The sequence below is a fragment of the Pithys albifrons genome, chromosome 7, assembly GCF_047495875.1.
Source record: "Pithys albifrons albifrons isolate INPA30051 chromosome 7, PitAlb_v1, whole genome shotgun sequence".
NCBI classification, from domain to species: domain Eukaryota; kingdom Metazoa; phylum Chordata; class Aves; order Passeriformes; family Thamnophilidae; genus Pithys; species Pithys albifrons.
In genome coordinates this window covers 29,150,080-29,174,166 of record NC_092464.1, presented here as the reverse complement: position 1 = coordinate 29,174,166, position 24,087 = coordinate 29,150,080, and the positions used below count along the sequence as shown (strand labels likewise).

Sequence of the window (24,087 nt, the reverse complement as noted above, 5' to 3'; positions counted from 1 at the left end):
CATTTTCACACTTGCTGTTCAATAGGTTTCTCTCAGTTTAATTCAAAACTCTTCTGCCATTTTCCCTATGTCCTCACCCTGCTGTAAGGCAGTCTGGCTCTTTTAAGTTAGCTGTAAGCACTGTGGAGGACCAGGCTATGTGTAGGTACTTGCATTAGAGTCTTCCTCTACCTCTTCAGAACCTGGGAGCCCTCATGGACTGTACAAATATTTACCTGAAAAGAGTCAGATACCTCTCACTCTTCCCCCACAAAGGCAACGTACCTAGGGCCTACAAGCATGCTCTCCAGTTGCTATTGTTGCCTTCCCAAAGCTGTGTCATGCTTTGACAGGCCCTTAAGGTCTGAACTGGATCTCAAATTCTTACTGGTACAAGGAGGTGGCCAACATCAGTAGAGGAGAAAGGAGGGAGTAAGCTTGATAGAACCTCCACAGAAGTGGGAATCAGAAACCTTTTACACCTTACCAAGAAAATAAAGTAGAAGGGTTCAGAAAATACTTTAATTGAAGCAACACATGGATGAATGCAGATACTGAGCAAAAGTCAAGAAAGTTGCTTCAGGGCCTATGAGAAAGAACAAACAGGCTATATGAAAGATATAAGGGAGGGAATCTTAAAAAGTTTGTCATAAATCAGTGAAGAGAGAGGGAGAGAGCATCTGTAGCTAAATAATCCAGCATCTAGCCCTAATTTATGAGTATGTTGGGGCTTTTAATAAATTAATATTTCTTTATCCAATAGGGAAGATAATAAATAATATTGTAATGCAAAAAATTTAAATTTCAAATAGAAAACATAATGAATGAGGAAAACAGTGACCTTTTTCAATTAAGAGAAAAATATTCTTTCAGAGTGTAAATCAATGAGAGATGTTTCAGTGGTTTGCATATTTCTTATAAAAATAAATACCTGCTATGGCAACAAATGAATAACATAAATATGTATTAAAATTATAAGACTGTTGCCAAGGTTTTGACTAATAAGTTATGGAAAGTTGCTAAGGAGAAGTCAGGTGAACATTTATTATTTGATCCCTATCAAGCAAATGAGCGTATACAATGGGTGGTGATACAAGATTTGGCTTGGACCCCAGTGAAGATTTCAAAGGACTGCACAAACTTTTGCATTTCAGGCATAACCTCATAAACTTAAGAAGCTAGTTGGGCTCAGTTTCATATATGAATAATAACAAAAGGTTTTGAAATGGCAATTCACAGCAGAAACTTGTCAATGTGCCTTTTGGAAGAGCCTTTTTAAAGCTTCTTCCTGTTGAGCATACTGGAAGGATAGAGAAAATATCCTGACAGTTTAAACACCTGAATTAGGGCCTACATTCAGCCCCTGATAGTACTACTCTAATGAAAACTTAAACAGGGTTCAAAATGAAAATATTTAAAAGGATTTGTGTTGCTTTGGGGGTTTGATTTTTTTGTTTTTGTTGAAGGTTTTTTGTGGGAGGAGTTGTTTTTTTCTTATACATGGTTTTTTCTTATACATGATTTGAAAACCACATACAAGTTCAGAAAAATCTTTTAAGACAGGATAGAAGCAATTATTCCCTATCCTAAGTTTGTCTTTTTCTTGAAGCTTTGATGCAATGGCACTAATTAGTATTTAAAAAAAAAAAAAGGCAAGCTTAGTACTTGAGCAAATTACTCACTTCTGTCTCCTTAGAACTGCAAAAATGCTGACAGGAAAGTCTAGGTGTTCGTTTCAAGCCAGACAGCTTGTAATGTAAACTTTGTTTCTGTGCTTTTTCGTGAACATATCTGGGGGCCATTTTTATGTGTTTCTGAACAACAGCTACAGCAACAAATTGCATTGCATTGCTTGTAAAGACTTTCAGTTTGAGCTGTGTCTTTGATTGTGTTATGCTGAAACTCACTGTGCAGGATAATTTGGGACCATTTCTACATAGTTCTCGATCAGCAGTTATCAGAAATGCTACTACAGGTTTACCACAGATTTGTTTTTTTTTAATATACAAGATATTTAATACACTGTCTATATGGCTATGCTGGCTAATTGCCATGTGATCACTTTTCTTCTTCTCTTTTTAGTGACCACATAAACACTCATCATGGACCTAGAAGAACCCTTCTCTAGTTACAATAAATTTAGGGGGACCAAATATAAAGAAAGGAAGATGTGCTCACTAACACAGTGTATCCTCAGCAGGGATCATCTTACAGGGTACATGTCCTCTGCAGGGCATTGAGTCATGGGGCACATGACACATTTGGTCTAATAATAGCCTGACTGCCTTACCTGCCAGTCTTCTTTGATGATCCTTGAATTTGATTAATGACTTAAAAATATAGATACATAGAAATGGCCTGTCAGTTTCTAAAACCTGCAATAGCACCTCAAATAAAGTCCTTGAGTTACTGGTACAAAGGCTTGTCTTGCAGGACTGGTCCCTGTATTGGTACATACAGAGTGAGACATGTGGTCACCCTGTATGAACTGATGGATAATAAAGATAGTTACTTTCTGTTGGTGTCCGCATTTGTACATAAGTAGAACATAGGGGTTGTTGGTTTTTTTTCCCACATAAACATCTTTTCCTGCAAGATGGATTCCCTTCTGTGTTTGTGTGAAACAATTCCAGAACCAAATTGTGCGTAAATAGTGTCAAAAACTCAACAAAGATTTGACTTCAAATGAAAAGGGAGATGAAATAGGCTTACATTTGAAGTCCTGTTCCAATTTTTTTTTTGTTACCATTTACAGATATACCATCCTCTGGTCTTTTGTCTATCATTTAGAAATACTGTGGCTACTGATGTTTCATCCTGGGGTTTTGAGATATTATGTATTTAAAATATGAACTGTCACTTGACTTAATAATACATATGCCTTTGAAATGTATTTAAACATGACCATCAGAGGACTGAGAAGAATATCACTGGCAAAATGCGTAGCATTATTTTGAGTTTCTGTGTTTTTCTTTGAAAGCCAGGAACACAAGTTTCTCAAAGTTTTGTTCTCCAAATTTTTTCTTAAGAAAGTAGATGGTCATTATCTTTTAGTAAAGCTGTTTTAAAAAACACTTGAAATCTCTTGTCTCTGTGTTGTTCTCAAACTGTATCTTTCTCAGATATACTGGCTCATAATATTATAAGGAACGAAGACAACTATAGCAACCAGCTTTTCACCAAAAAGTAATGTATTGATTTTTTGGTTTTTGTTTGTTTTTTTTTTTAATCTCTTCCTCTCTCAGGTTAATTCATATAATATAATCAAAAACCTTGTAGTTTAATGTGAAGTGGCAGCTGGATTCAAACAAGGCAGGACTTGAAGCTTCTTGACTGCTTTTTTTTTAGGCTTGGTCATTCAATGGTTCAATGCAATTTGTTTATGGGATGGGAAATACTAAATACTAAAATACTAAAATACTAAATACTAAAACAAAGGATGTACCTGTATTTTTTGTGCTTTGTGTATATGTTCAGAAAGTAGAATGCATAGTCGTAAGGATGTTTATTTATCTTGAAAATAACTTTTAGTCTTAAGCAACTACAGTGAACTTTCTTAATCTATTTTCAGTGATATTTTTTGTACATCTGTACTATTCCACACTCATAACTGATGTGAGCTAACTGGTTATTCGGGTTAGATTTGCATTCTGATCCAAAGATTTCAGGTTGCTGAATTATCCCTTAAGCTTCCTAGCCTTGTGGATCCATTAAGTCTTAATTAAAAAAGCATCTTAGGAAAAAAAAATAATCAGATCATTTATATCCAAAGAAGATGCACACTGGTCATTTGTTTGTTCACCAGCTTGAAAATTATTATTTAATGGAAATTTTAATCACAGCAAGCTTATAGATAGATATATATTAAATGTGTTAATCTTTCTATAAGGTTATTCACAATGTATAAGGTTACTCCTCTGAAAAGACTGCTTCAGATTGCTTTCCGGTAATACTAATACCCATTAAAAAGATGAATATATATATGTGTAAGTCAATCATAAGGTATTAAAGAGGTGTAGCAACTTAAGCTTCTTTTCTTCTTGGCAGGTCACTTTGAGAAATGTCCTAGTTCAATTAAAATATTTTTTCCATTTCCTAGCAGTGGATTCAGATATGCTCTGTCTGTTCTCTATCTTATCTTCACTGTCAGGATTTGAAACAAACCTGAGTGAGATATAACAATAGTCCAGCTATGTCAAACACTGAACAGGTTCAAATGTAAGGGTGCATATATGTGTATTTGTCTGCACGTTCATCACATGTGCATACAGGTTGAATATTTTTGCAATGTAGAGGTTCATTTTTAAGGGTTTGTGTACAATTTCATAGAATTTAAATTCAGATAAACTGCTTTTTCTGTTCTTCAAGTGCCTGTTCTTTCATCTCTGCTTTTAAAATGCTACAGTAGCTGGTGGGAACCATATAAATGAGAGAGGGTGGACACTATATAAATGAGAAAGGCATGCAAAAGAGCACACAGTGTGGTAGTGTTTTTCAGATTAGACAGATATTATGAAATTTAAGTGAAATTATCATCTAGGCTATTGTCATATGACATGTTAATAACTAAAAATATTGTATATCTCAAAAAAATAAATGCAGTATTTTAAAATAGTAGCATACAACTCAAATATTCCTATAATAGTCTCAGAAACACAAATAGTCTAGTTGCTTAGTTCTGCCATAAATACTCTGTATTCAGCATTACTTTGTGATTTGATGCAAAAGTGTTCCTGAAAAAGATCTCAATTTTTGGTTGCTTTGGTCCTGGTGCTTTGGAAAAAATATTACAATACTTGAAGTATAAAATGAGCTCTGTGACTGAAGTATGGATGAAGTGAAAGGTAATAGTTTCATGTTAGAGTGGTACTATAAGACTCCTCTTTTCACCTTGACTTGACATCAATATTGTGTCTCTTCAGGGAATTATTAATAATAATAAAGCTTTTGTGAATTTTAGGCATGTTTACATGCACTTGTGGTGTTACTTTTAAAAATGGAAAATATTTAGATTCAGGCCACAATACTTATCAGTTTATTTTAAAAAATATAAATAATGCCCACAGGTGATATTAGTTATAGACCAGTATCTGACTGTCAAACAGCTTTTCTAAAAAAATCCTTTTCGCTTATTACTTTGCTAGATAATACCACGAAGCATGTGAGTTTTCTTTACTGAATACTGCCTTTTGTCTTTTGTATTGGTTTTATAATAAAATGCAAAAATAATTTCTCATATTTTATGGGCCATGGGGTATCAGGACAGGTCAGCATGTTAAGGCAACAATATGTAAACAGCATTTGATTTTCCATATATATGAACATTGCTCTCTTTCTCAGTATATATTAGGTGATTTTAATATAAAAAAACTATGACGTGTGACAGAAAAAAATAAATTAATTCCCCATTGGTCCAACAACAGTTGTATGCTCTAAACAGGTTGGAATAGAAGCCACTATGTGAAATGGCTGAAGAAAGTATGCTAAAATTAGTCCTGTTTCAAATGTAGCCAAAACACCTTACAGTAAAGGACCCTCTGCTCTCCTCATCCAGCAAACTTCTAATGTTTGTTCCTCAGGATTCAGAGGTGGCATCTGGTAATTCCAGGAGCTCTTAGGAGACAGTACTTGCATTCCTACCTACTCTCAAGTTCCTCTTACTTTCCATTCTTCCCATTATTTTTCATTCATTTGTGACATTCTATATGCTATGGGCATAACATATCAAAGAATACAAACCTTTGGAAACCAGAAAATTCAGTTTCTTGGTGTTCTTTTTTTTTCCCCTTTTTTCCCATAAAGCAAAAAGAGTTGTTTTGCTAATACACAGCCGGCATGGACTAGTTTCAGATTTTCCTGTAGCATGGAGTTAAGGTTGGGAAGAAGTCCCTGTGCTAGGGAATCTAAAGCCTCTCTACATTGGATTTGATTCACATTTTGAAAGAACAGTTGGGCAGTATAAACTGAACAAAGCCTTAGCAGTTCTCCTAGTTTTGAGCTTATCTGTGTGTAGTTACTGTTCTAGTTTACAGTTTCCATTAATAAAAGTAGCTCTTCAGCATTTTTTTTTTTTTAGAAATGGTCTGATGTATGCCTGTCGTATTGTGTCGTGCCTGTCAGAATTAGCTTTGTGTATTACTTTCTTTACCTTCAGCTCATTAAGTTAGTTGATTCGTTTTGGAGTCAGAAAATGTTCAGGGAGGGGAAAATTTTGATGAAATCAACCTTCCATGGAAACAACTGCCTGTTTGCCATCTGCAGTGGGCATTGATCCCTAGCTTGTTTGTGCCTTGCATTTGTTATGCGTGAGTAAGCGCATTAGCCTTTTCATTTCATTCATTAGACAGTTAGTTCTTGATTAGTGTTTCCTAGTTTCTGTCAGAAATGCTACTACTCCTTTGTTCGTTTTGTCCTGGTTCTGTCTTTTGCTTCAGTGTGTAGAAAATTAACAGTTAACTACAACAGTAGTCCTTTCTTTTTTTCATATAAAACTGGCTTACAAATATACTTTTCTAATGCTGGTACATCAAATGTGGATAAAGTATGAATGATGGGTCTTTCTAAAGTTAACAGAGTTATTATTTTAGTTCAGATGGCAGGCTTTGTTTAGAAGTGTGATGTCTCAGGGTTTACTATCAGCTTTATTTCATCCATCTCCAGAACTGTGGGATCACCTGGATACTTGTGGATATTTGCCTTATAGAATTGCACATAAAAATAAATTTCAAGTAACAATGAGTACAGTTTCAGAATACAGTACTGAAAGTTTCAGATGACAATTTGGATGACAGGACAGAACAATAAGATGTTTTTTGATGAACACCGTCCATTCACTGGAGCATTTTGCTGTAATTTCCTTGTAGAACAGTAAAATGTTGAATGACAGTTCAATTCTTAAATATAATAGAAAAATACATAAATAAGCACATGATGTGCATAAAGCAACAAGCTGTGGGCATCTTTAGAAACTACATAACAAGATCAAAAATAAAATTTAATACTTCAATGGAGTTAATAACACTTGTGATTTAGATGAACATTGAGTAGTTTAAATGAAAATAAAATCATTTTAAACACAATTCTTAGTTATGTATGGAATAATTAATAATGTATGATTTCATTTCGATTTTTTCCTCTAAATTTTCATTTTCATTGTTTGAAAATCCTTTAAAATGTTGCTAGATATAGACTTGTACTGAATTTAATATTTCTTTCAATACTGAATTTTATATTTCCATAATCTTTTAAATTTGTAAGAAAAGGAGGCTGGGGGAGGGAGGAGGAGGTTCATACATGTCATGGTTGGTTATAATGACAGTTTTATTTGTACTTTTTCTCAAATGCTATGTACATGGAAACTGATATTCATTTAATTTTCTTACTAACTGAACTAACTCTTCTTATGTTCTTATATATCCAGAATTATAAGATGTAGTTATAAAGACATGATCCAAATGGATTATTCTATGTTTACTATCCTCTGCAATACTCAAGAGTTGGTAGTTTTCATACTCTCACACTTCATTTAATACATACATTAAAAGATGAAAAAAATAATTCTCAGTTTATAAAGTTTTAATAATTAGTATGAGAAATAAATATTACATGGTCTGGTCTGAGGAAAACATTTACTTCATACCTGCAAAGAAGATACAAAAATGCTTTGAAAACTGATTCTAGCCCATCAATTCCAAATACTCTATTTTCAACAACTACCACCAGCACAGTGATTTGATTCTCATTCACAACCTGTAAATATATAAGTATTTAATACAGCTATTTAGTTTCATGTACAGGTTATATAATTATATTACTAGCATAATTTACTTATAGTTAAAATATTTTTATAAAATACATTTAATTTAATTAACAAATCTCTTTTTTATATTAAACCATTTCCCCCCCTCATGATTTCCCACCCTGACATATATCAAATGGGAAATCTCCTGACATTTATTCCTGTTTTGTACCAAATTTTAGAGAAAGCTATTGAATGGCCATATGCAAATATCACCTTATATGCATATAAAGTAACTTTGCTGAATCTGTCGCTCCCCTCTATTAAAGAAACAGAGTTCAAATACTTTATTTAGTATTTATACTAGGCAGAACTGTATCAATATTGTAAACCTTCACCACATCTGGATGTTATTTGCTGTATGAAATTTGAAGACACTTTCAGTCAATGTAACTGTGGTGTCTAATTTGTAAAAAGGAATGATGCAGACTGCAAGAATAGGAAATTATTGAGTTCAGATATATCCCATTCTGAGAGCAGTGTACCTGTAAGCTTTCTAAGTGATAAGAGTATTTCTGTTGTTGAAAATAACAGTTCACAAAACACCTTACAAAAAGTATGCCTTGTTTACAGTTTTCATCGTCTGTTTTTCTATTTTCCTGTTACAAGAGATTTATGGTGGCATTTTTTTTCCTGTTAGGATGCTTCAATTGCCCACAGATTCCACATCATGAGAGAAAAACATCCAGAGAAGTTCAACAGTAGGTAAGAATCTAAATATGCATGCATATAAAAATATTTTTTCCATGTTTTAAGGTATTTTCTGTAAGGTGTTAGGATTTGGACATCTTTTAAAATATTGATTCTTATAAAAGAGATAAAATTGGTTCATTTTATATTAAGTATATGCTTCCAGACCACTTGCAGGGTAACTGTTTCTTATCTGGTATTTCAGTTGTAATGAAAGGCATTGTAAATAAACTTCTCACAGGTGAAATGCTTATCAGACTAGCATGGGCAAGATGATGCATTGTGGTTGTGAGGATCCCTTAACTGACACTTTGCCATTAGGCACTGAAGAACACTTCTTAGAGAGCTGCAGATGGTGATCCTTATGTTTCAGTCCCCCACACACACACTGGTGCATTGACAGGGATTTCTTCCACATATACTCTTAGTAAAAGCAAGTGAATGCCATTTTACGCATAAATGCTTTTGTCTTTAAACAACTCTATTTATAAAAAAAGTCAGGAATGAGACCTTGCATCTGTTTCCTGTCTTGCTTTTTTGAATTTTCACTATTATCGCAGAGCTTTTATGGAGATTAAAAATGTATGACATTTACTGTAAATTCATCCTCTTTCAATATCTAGTTTGTTCAGTAGATAACATTCATAATGCAATGTTTATGTTTGTCTCTTCTTATTTAGGTAATTTAGCACATAAGTTGTGATGGGTAAAAGCAACATTTCAGAAACTTTAATTAGCATTTAAAGACACAAGTGAAGAGGAAAGTAAGCTACAATGTTATTTGGAATAAACAGAGGATGTCTAGAAATAATTATTAACATAAATGTTTTGTCACTCTAAGCCTAACCATAGACTTTAGGCTTTTTTTTAGTTCAGTGGGTGACCTGGAAAGTCTTGGGTAGTTGCCAATCTTCATATACTTTAGGATGATAAAATATCTTAGTGCTCTATGGAATGATGTTAGACTATGTTTTAATATTTTCTTACTTGTTACTTTTTTCACATTAAAAGTATATATTTTACATCTAACATTTAGAGGTGGGTCCTTTTTCTCAAATACTCAATCTGCTTAGTATCTGTGCGGTGTCTTACTATGAACTCAAGTGTTTGGGGGGTTTTAAGTCCCACAGTACATATTTGTTTCCTACCATCTCCTTTCCCTAGCTCTGAGGCTTCTCCTTCTGAAAGAATTATACTGTGAGAAAGTCTGGACTCCAGCCTGATCTATGCATCCCGATGTATTGTACCCTGTCAGCAGGACTAGAGATGCCAAACTTATAGCAAATTCAGGTATTCTAGGCCCTGAAGATGAAGCTAGTTTTATCAGTGGTCTTTCTGCATATTTTCAGCAGTTGGCAATTATAATTTATAAAACGCTCAGCTAATAACATGAATCTCAGATCAGATTTCATGCCACAATAAATCATATGCCATTAATAACATCTGCTAGCAGACTCACCTTGAAATTCATTTATATTTTAAGGAACCTGAGGTTTCTAACATTATCTTAAGGAAATTAATTACAAAAATATATAGTCCCAGTCCCTACATACTTTGGTACTGTGATATTGAAAGAACTTGAAAATAGCAATGATTCTCTAGGTATTGAAAGACTATTTAGAAAGTTTATGTCTTTCTAAAAAGAATATAAAGCCTTGAGCAAAGTATTATACTAGAAAGTGATACTTTAAAATGGGTGGTTTTTTAATGTAGTGAGAAAAAAATGTAGATTTCTATTTTTCTTGAACAGAATTTTCCAGATGATGTTAGTTCACAAATACTTTGTTCCACTAACACTTATTTGCATGTGGCAACACTCCATAATATCTTGCAGCAGCTTTTTCCTGCAGTATGTGAAAATAAAACCCCTTTTTAGATGTCCGCTAAGCCACAAGATTTAATTCACCACAATGTGGAATTTTCTGTGTAATCTAAATGATTCAGCATCAGCAAGTCCAGCTCAAGTCTGATTCATAGTGGGCTCCGGAGTTAACAGCACCTGCTCCTTTGAAAATCATACATTACTCATTTGAAAATCTAACACTGTCATATGTACATATCTCTTGTAATATTAAAAAAAAAGCTGTTCTTTTGCTTTTATGTTAGTTTCATCATATTTGGCTTTCAAAGCTATCATTCAGTTTTTCAGAGCAGGTCCTTGCTCTAGCGTTCTACTCTGAAAAGTGGACATGCAAAAACTTTTCTGACTGAAGAGAAACGTTAAATTTATATGGTATACAGAGATCTTTTGGGCGGTCCTGTGGTGTAATGGTGAGCACTCCGGACTCTGATCACAAGGTCGTGAGTTTGAGTCTCAGTGGAGACTGTACCGGGCAGTTCAATGCCTCCCTGCCATCCCATCCTGTCAGATCTCGGATGCCAAGCAGGGTCAGCCCCGGTTAGTACCGGGTGCTGTGACAGTCCCGAGGACTTCACTGTCACTGTCCAAGCTCGCTCGGCCGTGGCAGATGGACCTCAGGACTTAAATGGTGGGGCCAGTTCTGCGCACGCTGTGCCTCACCTAAAAAATCCACTGCGCAGGCTGGAAGAGCACACCCCCACCTGGGGAGAGCCCTTCCCAAATCTTCATTCGCAAAGTTTGGCCATACATACATACATATACAGAGATCTTTTGAAATCCATGGGTGTTACTTACTTCAGTGAAGTAAGTTAGGCTAATGGAGGTAGGAGAATCTTTTGAATTAAACACTGGTAATGATCCTCAAATTCCTGAGGGCATTCCTTGCACTCCCATCTCAAGGTTCATGTATAATTAGAGCATTCAAATAGGGAAACTTCTGGCACCTTGTTCTTGAGTGGAAGCAGAATCTTTCTGTATTTGTTTACATTCACAAAATGAAAGTGAGAGAATATTGCAAGACTTAGAAAAGCTTTTTTAATGACTACTAGCCAATTTCGTGTCATTCTTTGGAACCATGTGGCTAATTCCTGGGAACTGTGACACATTTTGAAACTCTGCAGTGGACTTAAAGACTAAGTATTTGTGACTTAATAAAATAAAGAGAAATAAATTAAGGTGTAGGTTTCTAAATTGGCTAGAAATAGACATTTAATTCAGTGGAAAATCTAAGTTTAAGTATGTGTAAATACTCGTGAACTAAAAATCGACATTATCAGTTTGCAATGAAGCACCTGTTTATTTGAGCTTGTTAATAAATTGAGCTTCTGAATAAATTGAAATCAAATCCCTTTATCAAAAGGGTCTTCTGTGTTCAGAAGCCTAATTTTCAATGAAAGTGAGAATACAGTACTAACACCCCCACCTCTGTCAAAAGAGTGAATCTTAATATACAATTTTAAGTAATTGTATCTTTGGATCGTTAGCATACATCCTCAGAAATCAGGATTGGCATTGCGTTGAGATTTAAATGTGTTCTAAACCACAAAATCTGAGCTGTCACATTGCCCACTCTGTGGGTCTGAAGTGCTGACAACCCTGTGCTTGAGGAAACAGTTTCCTTCCTAGCATCTCCTGCTTAGGTGTAGGGTCACATTTTCAGATTTAAGTGTGGAAGGGCTGAGTTTACGCCAAGGGGGAGAAAACTTTCAAAAACAGTACTTGAAGTAGTAGTGTCATTAAACTAGGACATACTGTTGAAATAATGATTCAGTTAGGCCAAAATGCCCTACAGGAATCTGTGTAAACATTGTAGGCTTGATGTTGGGAATAACAGACGTCTGAGTTATGTGACTGGAATACACACAGGGAAAGAAAGAATACTTCAACAAAAAAGAATTCAATTTGATATTAACAACTCTGAAATAATAATCTGTTCAATTACACATAGTAGTTTGATTCTCTAGCATCCTGTAGCATAAAAGATATTTCTTAGTCTCAGTAAACTAAAGTAGAATTCATAAATTGCACTTACAGTCTTAAGTACATTGTCTTTTAGGTTTTCAAACATGAATCTATGGCCATATTTCATGGACAAATCCTACAGCAGAAAAAGTTCCTAATAACTTGATTTGTATCATGTTCCTGACCAAGTACTTTTGAGATTCCCTTTCAACTTGCTTAATTATGTGCCTTTTTTTTTCTTTGTGCCATTTAATCTCTAAGGAAGTTTTTTAGTAATAGAAAGGATTGTGAAAGTCTTCTCCAAGAGAATAAAGAAAGGTCACAATAAGAACAGTTTGGAGAAATGGCAGGTAAATGAAGCTTTAGCAACTGAGTGAACTATACAATGTTGTTATCTAGCATCATATCTTGACTCACGTCAAAAAAAAGAAAAAAGGAAAAAATTATGTCATTAATACACTGTTACTGAATTCAAAAGCTGTGTAATAAAAGATACCTAGTCCTGCATGGCAGCAAAGAAACCAGAACACAGTTATTCCACTTGACTATTGGAGTTGAAAGCAAATTCCAATTTTGTGACTAAGAGTAAATAAGATCAGTTTAAAAGCAAAATCAGTTGCCATGCTTCATTCATCAAATGCTTCATTCTCGGATGTGGTCAGTCTTTGTTTTAAAGTTACCTTATTTTCACTTTGAATTGAACAGTCAAAATGTTTCATTTTTAATAGAACAAAACTATTTTGATATTTTCATTGTTCTTCCAGTTTTTCAGTTGAAGTGATGGATGGAGTTTCTTGGGTTGAATCACAACTATATATATTTGCAGTGAATATACTAAGCATCTACATAAAATTCCTAACTTGAACTGCAGACATTTCAGTCTCTTTCCTTCAACTTCTCCCTTCCTGGTTGTGACTGATATGAAAATGCTTAAAAAGAAGACAATCACCCCATAGAGACAACAGACATCTGTTACCTGTCCCATTGAACTCACAGGTTCCTTTTTATTAAAGGATAAGACTCCAGTGAACACTACCTCTAAACTCAGGCAGGATTACTGTGACAGTAGTCATGAGAAGTAAAGCAAGGTAAAAATATTTCTGATAGAGTGTGAAGTGTTTTCCCATGAGCAAAAAATTGCTTGTACTTAAACAATATACTCTACCTAGTTCTTGATTATAATGTTTATGGAGAGAAAGAAATAAAAAACCCCAACCAGCATGTAGTCTTGTCAGAGCACATACTGTGTGCTTGAGTTGGGATAAAGGAAGATAGCTGCAGTGTAAAGGTGATACAGCCTGCTTATGACTGTTGTCTACAGAGCAGAATCATAGCAGTTTGCATCTGCAGTATCTGCACCTCTCTCTGTTACAAGATTTCATGTTTTTATCATTTCTCTAGAATCTGTTAATGGGCTAAGGCCCTATGCTTGAGAGACTTTTTTCTTAAACATTAATCTGTAGTGGCTGCCTGGGAGGCTGGTGTGGTTGGGGTACCCTTAGGTTCAGATTCATGAGGACTAGAGGCAGTGTGCTGTGTAAAATGTATATTAAACAGGAATCCCAAAGACCTGAGCATTCCCTGTGATTTCAGAGTACATCTCTGAAAGCAGTGTGCTGCATCCGGCCATAAGGAGAGCAGTGAATTTATGTTTCTCAGAGTCCTCAGCTGTCAAATTCACTATTTCAGGACTAAACTGGGGTCAGGTTTAGTGCTGTTAGAGTGGGGGTTGTTGTGTAACACCTGCTTTTCTGAACTTCTGAAAACAAACAAGTGACTGAAATATGTACTATTACTATTGTTAAGATACAGAAATGTTGGGCTTTTTCTTTAAGGCAAGTTAAGTGTTTATAAGATAAGTAATACCCAGTTTTAAAAGAAATAGTTGCTTTAGAAATTGTCAAGTAAAATATATCAGGATTAATGTTAAAAGGTGAATTTCTGGGAGAAAGGACTGTTTATGGTGCACAATCGTATAGAGGGATTGGCTCAGCATGCACTGCACAAGTAACAAACTGTTGATTCACTAAAGGTCTATCCATGTGCTATAGGCCAAGGTCAATAGAATCTAATTTTCTTCAACTGGTACCAGGCTGGTAAAGGAATTTATTGCAGATGATGTTTCATTACTCAGAGCAGGTCACTGAACCTTTTCTATGGATTGAAGTGCCTAGTGGATGTATTACAGATTCTTTAGTGAATTAAAACTACTGCTTTTTATTACAATACGTTAAAGGCAAACATAACTCTATAGGAATTAAATCTTGGTCTCTTCCACTGTATAGTCACACCATTTGAAAGAGCAATAACACAATGATAGAAAAAGGTTTCTGAATTCTTTCATTTGTAGTAAATTCAGAAGTGAAAGGACTCTATAGCAGATATGGGAAATACTGTAACAAAACTGCTAAAATACAACTTGGTATTTGTTACTTGTTGATAAAGTATGGTCAAGTATTTCTGTACAGATGAATAAGGTTATTTTCCTTGTTTTTCTGTGAAGACACTGAATAAAGCATATTGCCATAAAGTTGGTTTTCATCAAATATTGGGGGTTTTGGAGAGGAATTATAATCAGAACTAATTGATACTAACATCTAAATTTGAAGCTTCAAACTTAATTTTGGATGAATTTATCTTCAGCTCTCAGAAATAAATGGCAAATCTTTACATAAATGTGATGTGGCTATATTTCGTGTTTACAACAGATGCTAGGCTAGATAAACAGTTAAGCAGCAGCCCTTTCTAATATATATTGCAAAACCAACAAAACCTTCTTTCAAAATCCAGTCAAGGTTGTTAAGTGGCCACAGCGCACTTACATATAATGTTATTGACAATATCCATGCCATTAAAAGCAATTAAATGAATTGTTAAGGGGTAAATTTTACACTTCCTATTTAATAAACATAAACACATTACTCTTTAGTACAAAGAAATTAAAATTTAATCACAGCATTAAAACCTTTACTCTGAACTGTGGGTGCTTTATGGGGCTTTTTTTTTAATCCTTTAATTCCAGTAATTAAGCCCCTACTACAGTACCTATAGATAATGAGACCCCAAATACTCCTTCAGTACAGCACAGACTGACATAAGATGCAGCATGTGCTTTTACTTGCCTTATTCTTTAACTCACCAGAAATTGTGTCCTAGATTTGCTTCATGTCCTGATTTTTGCAACTTGTATACTCCAGGCTTCCAGCTCTACACTTTGAAATTGCAAATTGGTTTGTATCGTATTAGAGAAACTTAGATAATTGGAATGGACATTTCAAAGAATTTACTCAGTCCTCCTAAACCTGTGTTAGTACTACCGTTCAAAATTAATTTTTAAATAGAATGCCAGAAAAGTAATGCTTTCAACCAATATGTCAGCCCCTGATTAAATAACCTATAGTTTTTATCTTTGCTAATATAACTGAAGTGATTTTAAGTACTTAATGTATCAAATAAAGAGCTTCTGTCTCCATCTCCATCACTTCAGATAACATTTTCCTTTTGCCTCTTTATCGCATTTGAATGTGGTTTGCCTGGCTCATGTCTGTGTGTTTTCATGTAAGTAATTTGACTGCTTTCTGTTCCGATTTCAAGTCCCTTATTTTTATTGCAATAGGTTACATAACCCTTTCTAAGAAATATGCATAGCTTGAAGGATTTCCAAACTTACAGTACACACTAAAGTATAATTTGTATATCTTACAAAATAAGATCAATCTAGTGGATATTCTTCAGGTAAAATTCTTATTTACTTCCCATGCATATCTTCATTTGACAAAAATAGGATATATTTTTCCAAAGAAAATATTTTGAAAATGCTTGTTTTTAATAATATATAGCAATGCATGTAATGGATCTGTATGAAAATTGAATGATAGATGCAGCTGTAGGATGGTATCTATTGTTATAACTGCATTGGTGCTAACATTGCCTTTAGAATAATTTTACATTTTGGTTTTACTTGTTAAATGGTAACTACTGCTTCTTTTTATTTCACCTAATAAGAACATAAGTATATAATTGAAGTTGAGAAGTATTTTTCTTAAAATTAAAGTATCTCTTTAGTGTTGATATAACCAAAATTTATTTTCTATTATTTTCTCTTTATGTTTTCTTTTTCTATTTTTTAATTAAATAATGATATCCAAAATATTCTTTTTTTCAGTATCTCTGTGTGTCTGTGGGGTGTTTTTAGAACACATTATTAAATACATTATGAGAAAAAATTACAAACCAAAAAATATCACCTCGTTTATCTTTCCCTTATGGCACTTCCTTGTGTGCCTAACAGAAGTTCTGATGTGTTTTGGGAATGCTGTATTGGTCATTTATGCCTTTGAGACTAAGTCATATAATTTCTTACGTTCCTGTACTTCCTATGACAGGCTTAGGCTATTCTTAGTTTAGCATATTCCTGTGTGCTGGCATGGCACTGAAAGAATACCTCTCTGCCGTCTTTTATAATTCTATTGCTGAACGATTGGTGACAATTAATCTACATCCGTGTCTGAAGTGGAAGATTATCAGATGTTCATTTGCTGTCTCACCAGTGCACTAGGGCACTAGTCACCAGGGCACTAGGATCCTAGGATATTTTTCTCTTTTTCAGACAGAGAAATTATGGGAATTAAAAAAATTCTGCTAACTTGCTCAAACAAAAATTGTTTATGTTTATTCAGGACTCTACTGTGCACTTCAGGAAATGCATATTGTATTTATGTTACCTGTCTGGAGTGATTTCAGTATAACCCTGACTCACTCCAGCTCAAAATGTCCTGGTGTATGTATGTATGGCCAGACTTCACAAACGAAGATTTGGGAAGGACTCTCCCCACGTGGGTGTGCCCTTCCAGCCTGTGCATTGGATTTTTTAGGTGAGGCACAGCGTGCGCAGAACTGGCCCCACCCTTTAACTCCTGAGGTCCATCTGCCACGGCTGAGCAAGCTTGGATGGTGACAGTGAAGTCCTCGGGACTGTCACAGCAGACGGTACTAACCGGGGCTAACCCTGCTCAGCATCCAAGATCTGACAGGATGGGATGGCAGGGAGGCATTTGACTCAGGTCCTTGGGATTCAGAGTCCACATGCTCTCCTTTACACCACGGGACTACTCTCTAGGGAAACTGTCAACAGGGTACAAAATAGGAAAAGAAACATGTGGCGAACAATGTAATTTCATTTTTTTCCCCTGAAAGTTTTAATGAACTATAGTTACAGAATTCTGAATTCATTTATGGGTCCGGGATTGGGAGAATGAGCTTGATGTTTCTGCTATGTTTGCATGCCATGGCATGAAATGGATCACAATAGAGAAAGTAGAAAAGCACAAAAAACTGTTACCTAGTAATTACTTGGAATTTATTAAGTTTGGAGAGTTTTCAGATTCTATGCAGTTGATTCTATCCCGTTTCAATCCCTGTAAGTCAACTTAGAAATGGCAAAACTTAATATCGTTCCTTAATAGATTAATATAGATTAATATGGTGTCATATTGAATTTACATTCTTTTTTTTTTTTCCTGCTGTGCTAAAATTCAGAATACCATTTGAATCCACATGACATAGGTAGATGTGGTAAAAGCTACTCGGGATTTTGATTTACTAATCAGAGGAAGAAGCTGTCCGTTATATTTACCCTTTTTTGGTTCAAATTAGACTTAGGGAACAGCAAGTAATATGGTTTCCTGATTCTTGAGAAACTTTTGGTTATGCTGTTTTTAATAAAGATTTGTCCAGATGAGGAACAGCAAGGTCTGTTAACCTTTCTTGCAGCAAGCTATTTCTGAGCCAATTATGAAGATGTCTAAAGGCACTGAATGCTCTTTGGAACTATAACTTGTGATTTGGGATTATAATGGCCAAGTGAAGAACTTTCCTGTGATTACTGTATTTGTGCTCACAAAATATATAAAACAGCAACATTAATTTTTTTTTAATAAACTAAGATACTTCTTGGATTTTATTTTTTTTAGCTATGATGATATATTAATAACTATAGTAGGAGCAGAAGTAGCAGAATCTTCTTAAGTGATTTGAATTTTGATAGTAAAGCCTGGAAGGCTGTGTTAAGCTGTCATTGTAGGGGTTTTATCAAGATTTTGTTGATGTTCAAAGAAAGAAAAAAGAATAAAAGAAATATGTTCTTCTTGCTGGTATGAGGCAAATGACTACTGCTTAGCCGCTTTGATTTCATAGAGAACTGCAGTGTAAATCTTCAGTGAAAGTGATTTGGGAAGTCAAATTTAATTGACAAATTGTTATGGCCTTTTAAAAATTAAACCTGAGTGAATTTACCTAACTAAGTAGGGCTTATTCAAGAAAAGCTTGCGGTAGGAAAGCTGCACAGCAGCCAGGATGCTGCAGCCATGGGAGTATTTTTACACTGGCATAATAGTAAGGGCACTCAGCCAGGAAGACGGAGCTTGGAGTTCAGGTCCCCCTTCTGATAAGGAGTAACGAGACACGCTCCTTTACTTGGAAAGTATTTTAACCACTAAACAACAAAATAGTAGCTGGTCTACAATTCAAATACCAATGCCATATTTCACAACTACAGCAGAAACACAGAAAAGAAGTAAGCAGGTGGGAATTCGACTCTGTCACCAGGTTGCCAGGTGAAGAGGCAGTTTTGTACTATTGAAAGTCTAATGAAAACTAAGTTTTTAATTATGTTATTTAAATTACTAACAATATTTATCCACTACTTTAGTCACATAAGCAAAATAAGTATCATGGAACCTCAACACACCTGCCGCAAAGGATGGTTTATGTGTAGTATAGTAGTATCTGCATACAAATGAGAGATTCCTAACTGCTTTTGTTAAATCTAGAACAGGAAAACACAGACACTAATTCAAAGTATTTGCAGTCTGGCATATTTCATAAGTTTACACAGTTGTTTTCCTTCTGTCTGTCAAAGCTCCTTTGCTATCACCTTGTTGAGGAATACATCTAGTGCAGGGAGCTCAGTTTGCAGTCTGCAGGGCGAGTTGCGGATTGAATTCTGAGTGGGAGACTGAGACAAGAGGCCATTAACTGCCAACTCTTTTTATAACAAAGGGCATGAAGACTGGTGGCATCAGCCAGGTGAGTGGACACTGGGAGACACAGCAGGAGCCAAAGACTCAGGAGGAAGAGTGAGACATGCATGTGCTTGGACTGTGAGGGTATAAAAGCCCAAGGGTCCCTTAATAGGGGATCCCTTCTCAGAGATATCCAGCTTGACCTGTTTCTCTATTATTGCACCATGGATAGATTGCTTTATGAAACTAGACATCTGAGAATCTGCTGTGTGAAACCTAGAGTCAAACCAGTAAGAAAACCTGGTCTGACTGTGTATATGTGGGATGTGTAGAGAGTCGAGTGGGGCACGCGCCAGGCTCACTGAAGTTGCCTGCTCTGAAGGGGCCTCAGTCCCACTAGTTAAAGTCTCTGGCACTGGGAGTGTGACTGACAGAGAGTCTTGAGAATGGTCAGATTGGATAGTTTCCTTAACACATACAATGCCTAAAGACACTAAAATTGTAGAATAAGGGAATATAGGCATGGGGCAGAACAGTCCCTATCAGAGAGACCTATTAGACATAGCAAACACTGCCAAAGAGAAATCCACTTAGAGTTACAGAAGAAAGATGCCTGTCAAGGCTACTCTGAACCTTCACTGACTCTTGACAGTTTCTCAAAATGATTCATGGGCACTCACAGCTGACCTGCTGTGTAATGAACTACTTCTAGGCTGAATGGCACTGCAAGGTCTGCATGAAGCACAAGACTGCGTGTTCTTCTGAGCTTTAGAGTAGATTTAGTGACTAAAGGACAAGTTAATACTGCTATGACTATCTTTCTAGAGCCATCTCAGTTGGCATGAGCTTTGCCATCCTGGAAGCGTGCTCCATTACAAGGTTGAGGTACAGCTGAAGCCTTGGATAAAATGTGTGGTTGAGTACACTGGATTACAAGCTAGTGGTCCCTAGTCTCTGACATTATACCAACTTCTTAGTCTTTACCAAATGTGGTTTAGTTGTCTTAAGGAAGTCTTTGAGACTAAATTTTATTTGATTTTTTTTTTCTTGCTACAGGGCATGCATATGTTTTCTTTCCTATGGCATCTTAAGACTTGTTTTTCTTTCTGATTTGACTCCCTTTTTGTTTGCCTTTCTTTGTTCATTCACCTTATAAAATAATCAAGGATACAGATTTCAAAAAAATGATAGGTTAAGAAGGATTTCAATTTTTATTATAAAGCTAAATTAAGAACTACTTAATGCTCATGGTTTAGTGTTTTAATAAAAAAGGAAAAGGAGAAGCTGACAGGGCAGGAGAAAAGTGCTTTTCAACTATGTCTCTTACTTGAAGTCTTAAGTGTTGCTTTATTCGGTCTATTTATTATTTTTTTCTGAAGCCTTTATTGTATAATGTCTATCTTTTTCATAACACTTTTCTTTGTGAAATGAAGTGGTGTAAAGCTGCATGTGGTGTACATTTCTACAACAAAATTCCTCGACAATGTAAAGTTCAGTAATAAAACCATAAGTGTGGCCATTTAGTGCTCTGAACTAATAGCACACTAATACCTGTAGCTTGAAAAAGGTTATATTCAGTTTCCGTGCCAAGACTCTGATGCACAGTGAGAAGTTGTGTGAGCGTTTCTGGAGATGCAATCCCTTTTGAGAGCATATAGGAATGAAAGCCCAGTGCATGCTGAAAAAATGGAAAAATGATGCTAAGATTTAGGGAAGTGATATTTCCTCACTGAAGCCAGTTCAGAAACGTGAAGGAAAGTATCAATACCTCTGCAGACTATATACTGCTATCCTATTTTTCTAGAATTACTTTTATGCTTTTGTAACAGTGTTCTGTAATACCTAATTGTGAATATTTTCTTACTCTCTTCTCCAAGAATTTAGATTTGGCAAAAAAGTACAGATCTGTTGTCTGACAGTGTCAGACAGTGGATCACTGAAATCCTGGTCTATCTGAGCTTTTCTATTTTTCAGCTTTTGTCAGAAGACATGCTTTTGATCTTCACATTTGTAAGTTAAAAAATGCAGAGTGGTAGAGTTTATCACAAAAAACAATGACTTTTTTCATTATTTCATTAACTCAGTTACTGCCATGTACATTAAAGTTAAGTAACCCTCCAATATTTCAGACCTATAGTTTTATTTTACAGACTACTGGTAATGTCCTGTGTATCACAGAATATTGAACAATTTTTATGGCTGGATATATATTACCCACAAGACACAGGAGGTGAACTTTTAACTGTGTCAGATAATACTTAGGGATAAACAGTATCTTTTTAGTTTTTTACCTTATGAAATTCTAGATTGCCTGTGAGGGCAAAGTAACCTGCTTCCTGGAAGGAGGAAAAAATACGTAGTTAGTAAAGCTTCCTTGGAGATAGTGCTTGGAAGGAAATAGTTTCCCTGATGTGAGAACATTTTTCCTATTTAAAGAGAAAGCTAATTCAGATAAAAAAACTCAGAACCTGCTTCAGTGACAGAAAGGGAACTTCACCTCTCCCAGTTGCTGCTACACTGAGAGCTGCAGTGCTTACTTGAAATCAAAGTCCCAGCTGCAACCCCTGATTAAGACTCAACTTCTCCCTCTTTGCTTCTTAAGTTGCTTTGTGAGAAAAGGCCTAGGGTTTTGTTTCTTTGTTTGTTAAATAGTGGATGTTTATTTGTATGAAGGAGAGTACCTGAACAGCTTGGGACTGATGGATACGGTATAGGTTCATCAAAGAGACTTGGATGATGATTATGCGATTAATCCTCCTGCCTGGGTGACAACTCCAGCAGGTAACTACGAAAACCGTGTCTAGAATTGCAAAGGTAAGAGCACTTGCCTGAGATGTTGGCTATTAAGTTTAAATCTTTAGTGCAAATATGGTATACAGAAAATGTGTTTCCTAAATCCCAGGTGATATATGTTGACTCACCAGAGATAGTTAATAACGCATAGCTAAGGATGATTTTATATGTAGCTTTAAGCTGATATTCCATCTGTTACTTAACAACTCTTTCTAGATGAAAAGTCCATTAAAATTGACTTCATTATATGTAGGTTATTTGTTTTCACTGTGTAATATAGCCTAATCACAGATAGCTAAAATTAATGCAGGTTAGCTCTACATAGAAGTCATAATATGTATCCTGCAAGAGTGAGAAAAGCAAAGGTAGCAACTTGCACCATAATCTTTCACTCCAATGACCAGTGAAAGGAAATCTTTAGTTACTGGTGAACCCAACTGGAATTCTTCATTACAGTGCAGACAATATGACCCTGTCTTTATTTGCAAGCTAGATTCCTGTATGCGTTCACAAGCTGTGACATTCCTCAGTTACTTTACAAAAAGTCAGTTACGATGATGGATGATATGGAAGTCAAATTTTAGCCTTAGGCAGAATGATATTTTGAATAATTATGTATTAAGTTTTTCTGTCAAGATTTCTACTTTTTGTGCAGTGAATCAGTCTAAAAATTTATTCCAGGGGCATCTCTAGAAGCACTTTAGATTTTGTTTGGATTGGTTTTGTCTTCCATGGTGAAATATAGAATACTAATTGTCAGTGTTACAGAAGACCTAGACATAGAGAGATGTTAGTTTTGTCCCACAGCTTATGTTTTAGATCAAAAAGAGGGAAGAAACATTAAATTATCTACTTTGGATTTAATATACACTTTGTACACTGGAAACTAGTGAAAATAGTTTAATGTTTGCTAAATTGTAGCTCACTGTAATAAAAAATGCACATAGACTATATTTGTTTCTTACAATTTTAGAAACAGTTGATCTCCTCATTTGTACTTCATAATCCACCACAGTGAAGGCTTAATAGACCATTAAAGAAACGGTGGGAAGTTAATTTTAATATGTAATGGTGTGAGGGGTTTTATTTTTTCCTTAATACAATGAAGCTTCTAAGGATTTTATTTGCGAAGATGATTATTTAATAAAGTGACAAACTGTCCCACTGATAGGATACATTAATTTTCTTCTAAAGCTGTTCCTTGTACTCCATAAGAAGGTGATAATTAGGTTTGCAGATTAGAATAACATAATCAGACCACTTGTGTGGATGCTTGTTAAAATATATTTTCCTCTTCATATAAGCCTCATAATTATTAAAAACTGTTTAAAAAGAGAACCATTCTTTTTCAACATGGACTTTTTAAATGAATCCTAATAATATATCAAGTTATTCTTCAGCTAATTCAACTTTTTAAAAGGTTAATATTTGAAAAAGAATATGGGAAGTGATTAACTGATGAGTTTAAGTATTAGCCTTACGTTTTGCAGGAACACCTACAGTATAAAACAGCGCTCATTCATATCCTGATTTAATTTCTTCCACTGTCACTCCTGATTGTTCCATTTAATCTTTCTTAAGTCACATAGAATTATCTTGTATGTGTAAATTAACAATCATTTTCTAATTTTGCTGCAAACTTGAAGCACTGTCAGAGAAAAAGAAATACCCTGGCAATGATTAATTCTATATTTTAAACAAAACTAAGTGCAGTTTCTCTTGAGGTACTGTCTACACAGAGTTGGCTTTTTGGTGACTCTAGACTCAAGTAAAGGCAGTAGAGAAATAGCAATGAATGCGAAATGAGTAGTTCACATCTAAACAATCAGGCCTTGTGTCTATCACACTGAATCAGGGCAATATCCACTGACCTTATATTTTAAGACATTGAAGCCAATTTCCTTTGCTAAGGATTCATGCAGAATTAAATATTTCTTTAAAATAACTTCCTGAACTAAACCCAAGGTGGAAAGTGTGAAGCC

General features: G+C 35.1%; 1 protein-coding gene across 9 annotated transcripts in view; it reads left to right on the top strand.

The window, feature by feature from the left end:
• Positions 1-24,087, top strand: part of DGKB (diacylglycerol kinase beta) — a 337,930-nt gene that overhangs the window by 193,459 nt on the left and 120,384 nt on the right. For all 9 annotated transcript variants that reach the window (XM_071560835.1, XM_071560833.1, XM_071560829.1 and 6 more), the window contains one exon: positions 8,418-8,482. In XM_071560835.1, the coding sequence (XP_071416936.1) occupies positions 8,418-8,482 (65 nt within the window). The remainder of the gene's footprint in view (positions 1-8,417; positions 8,483-24,087) is intronic.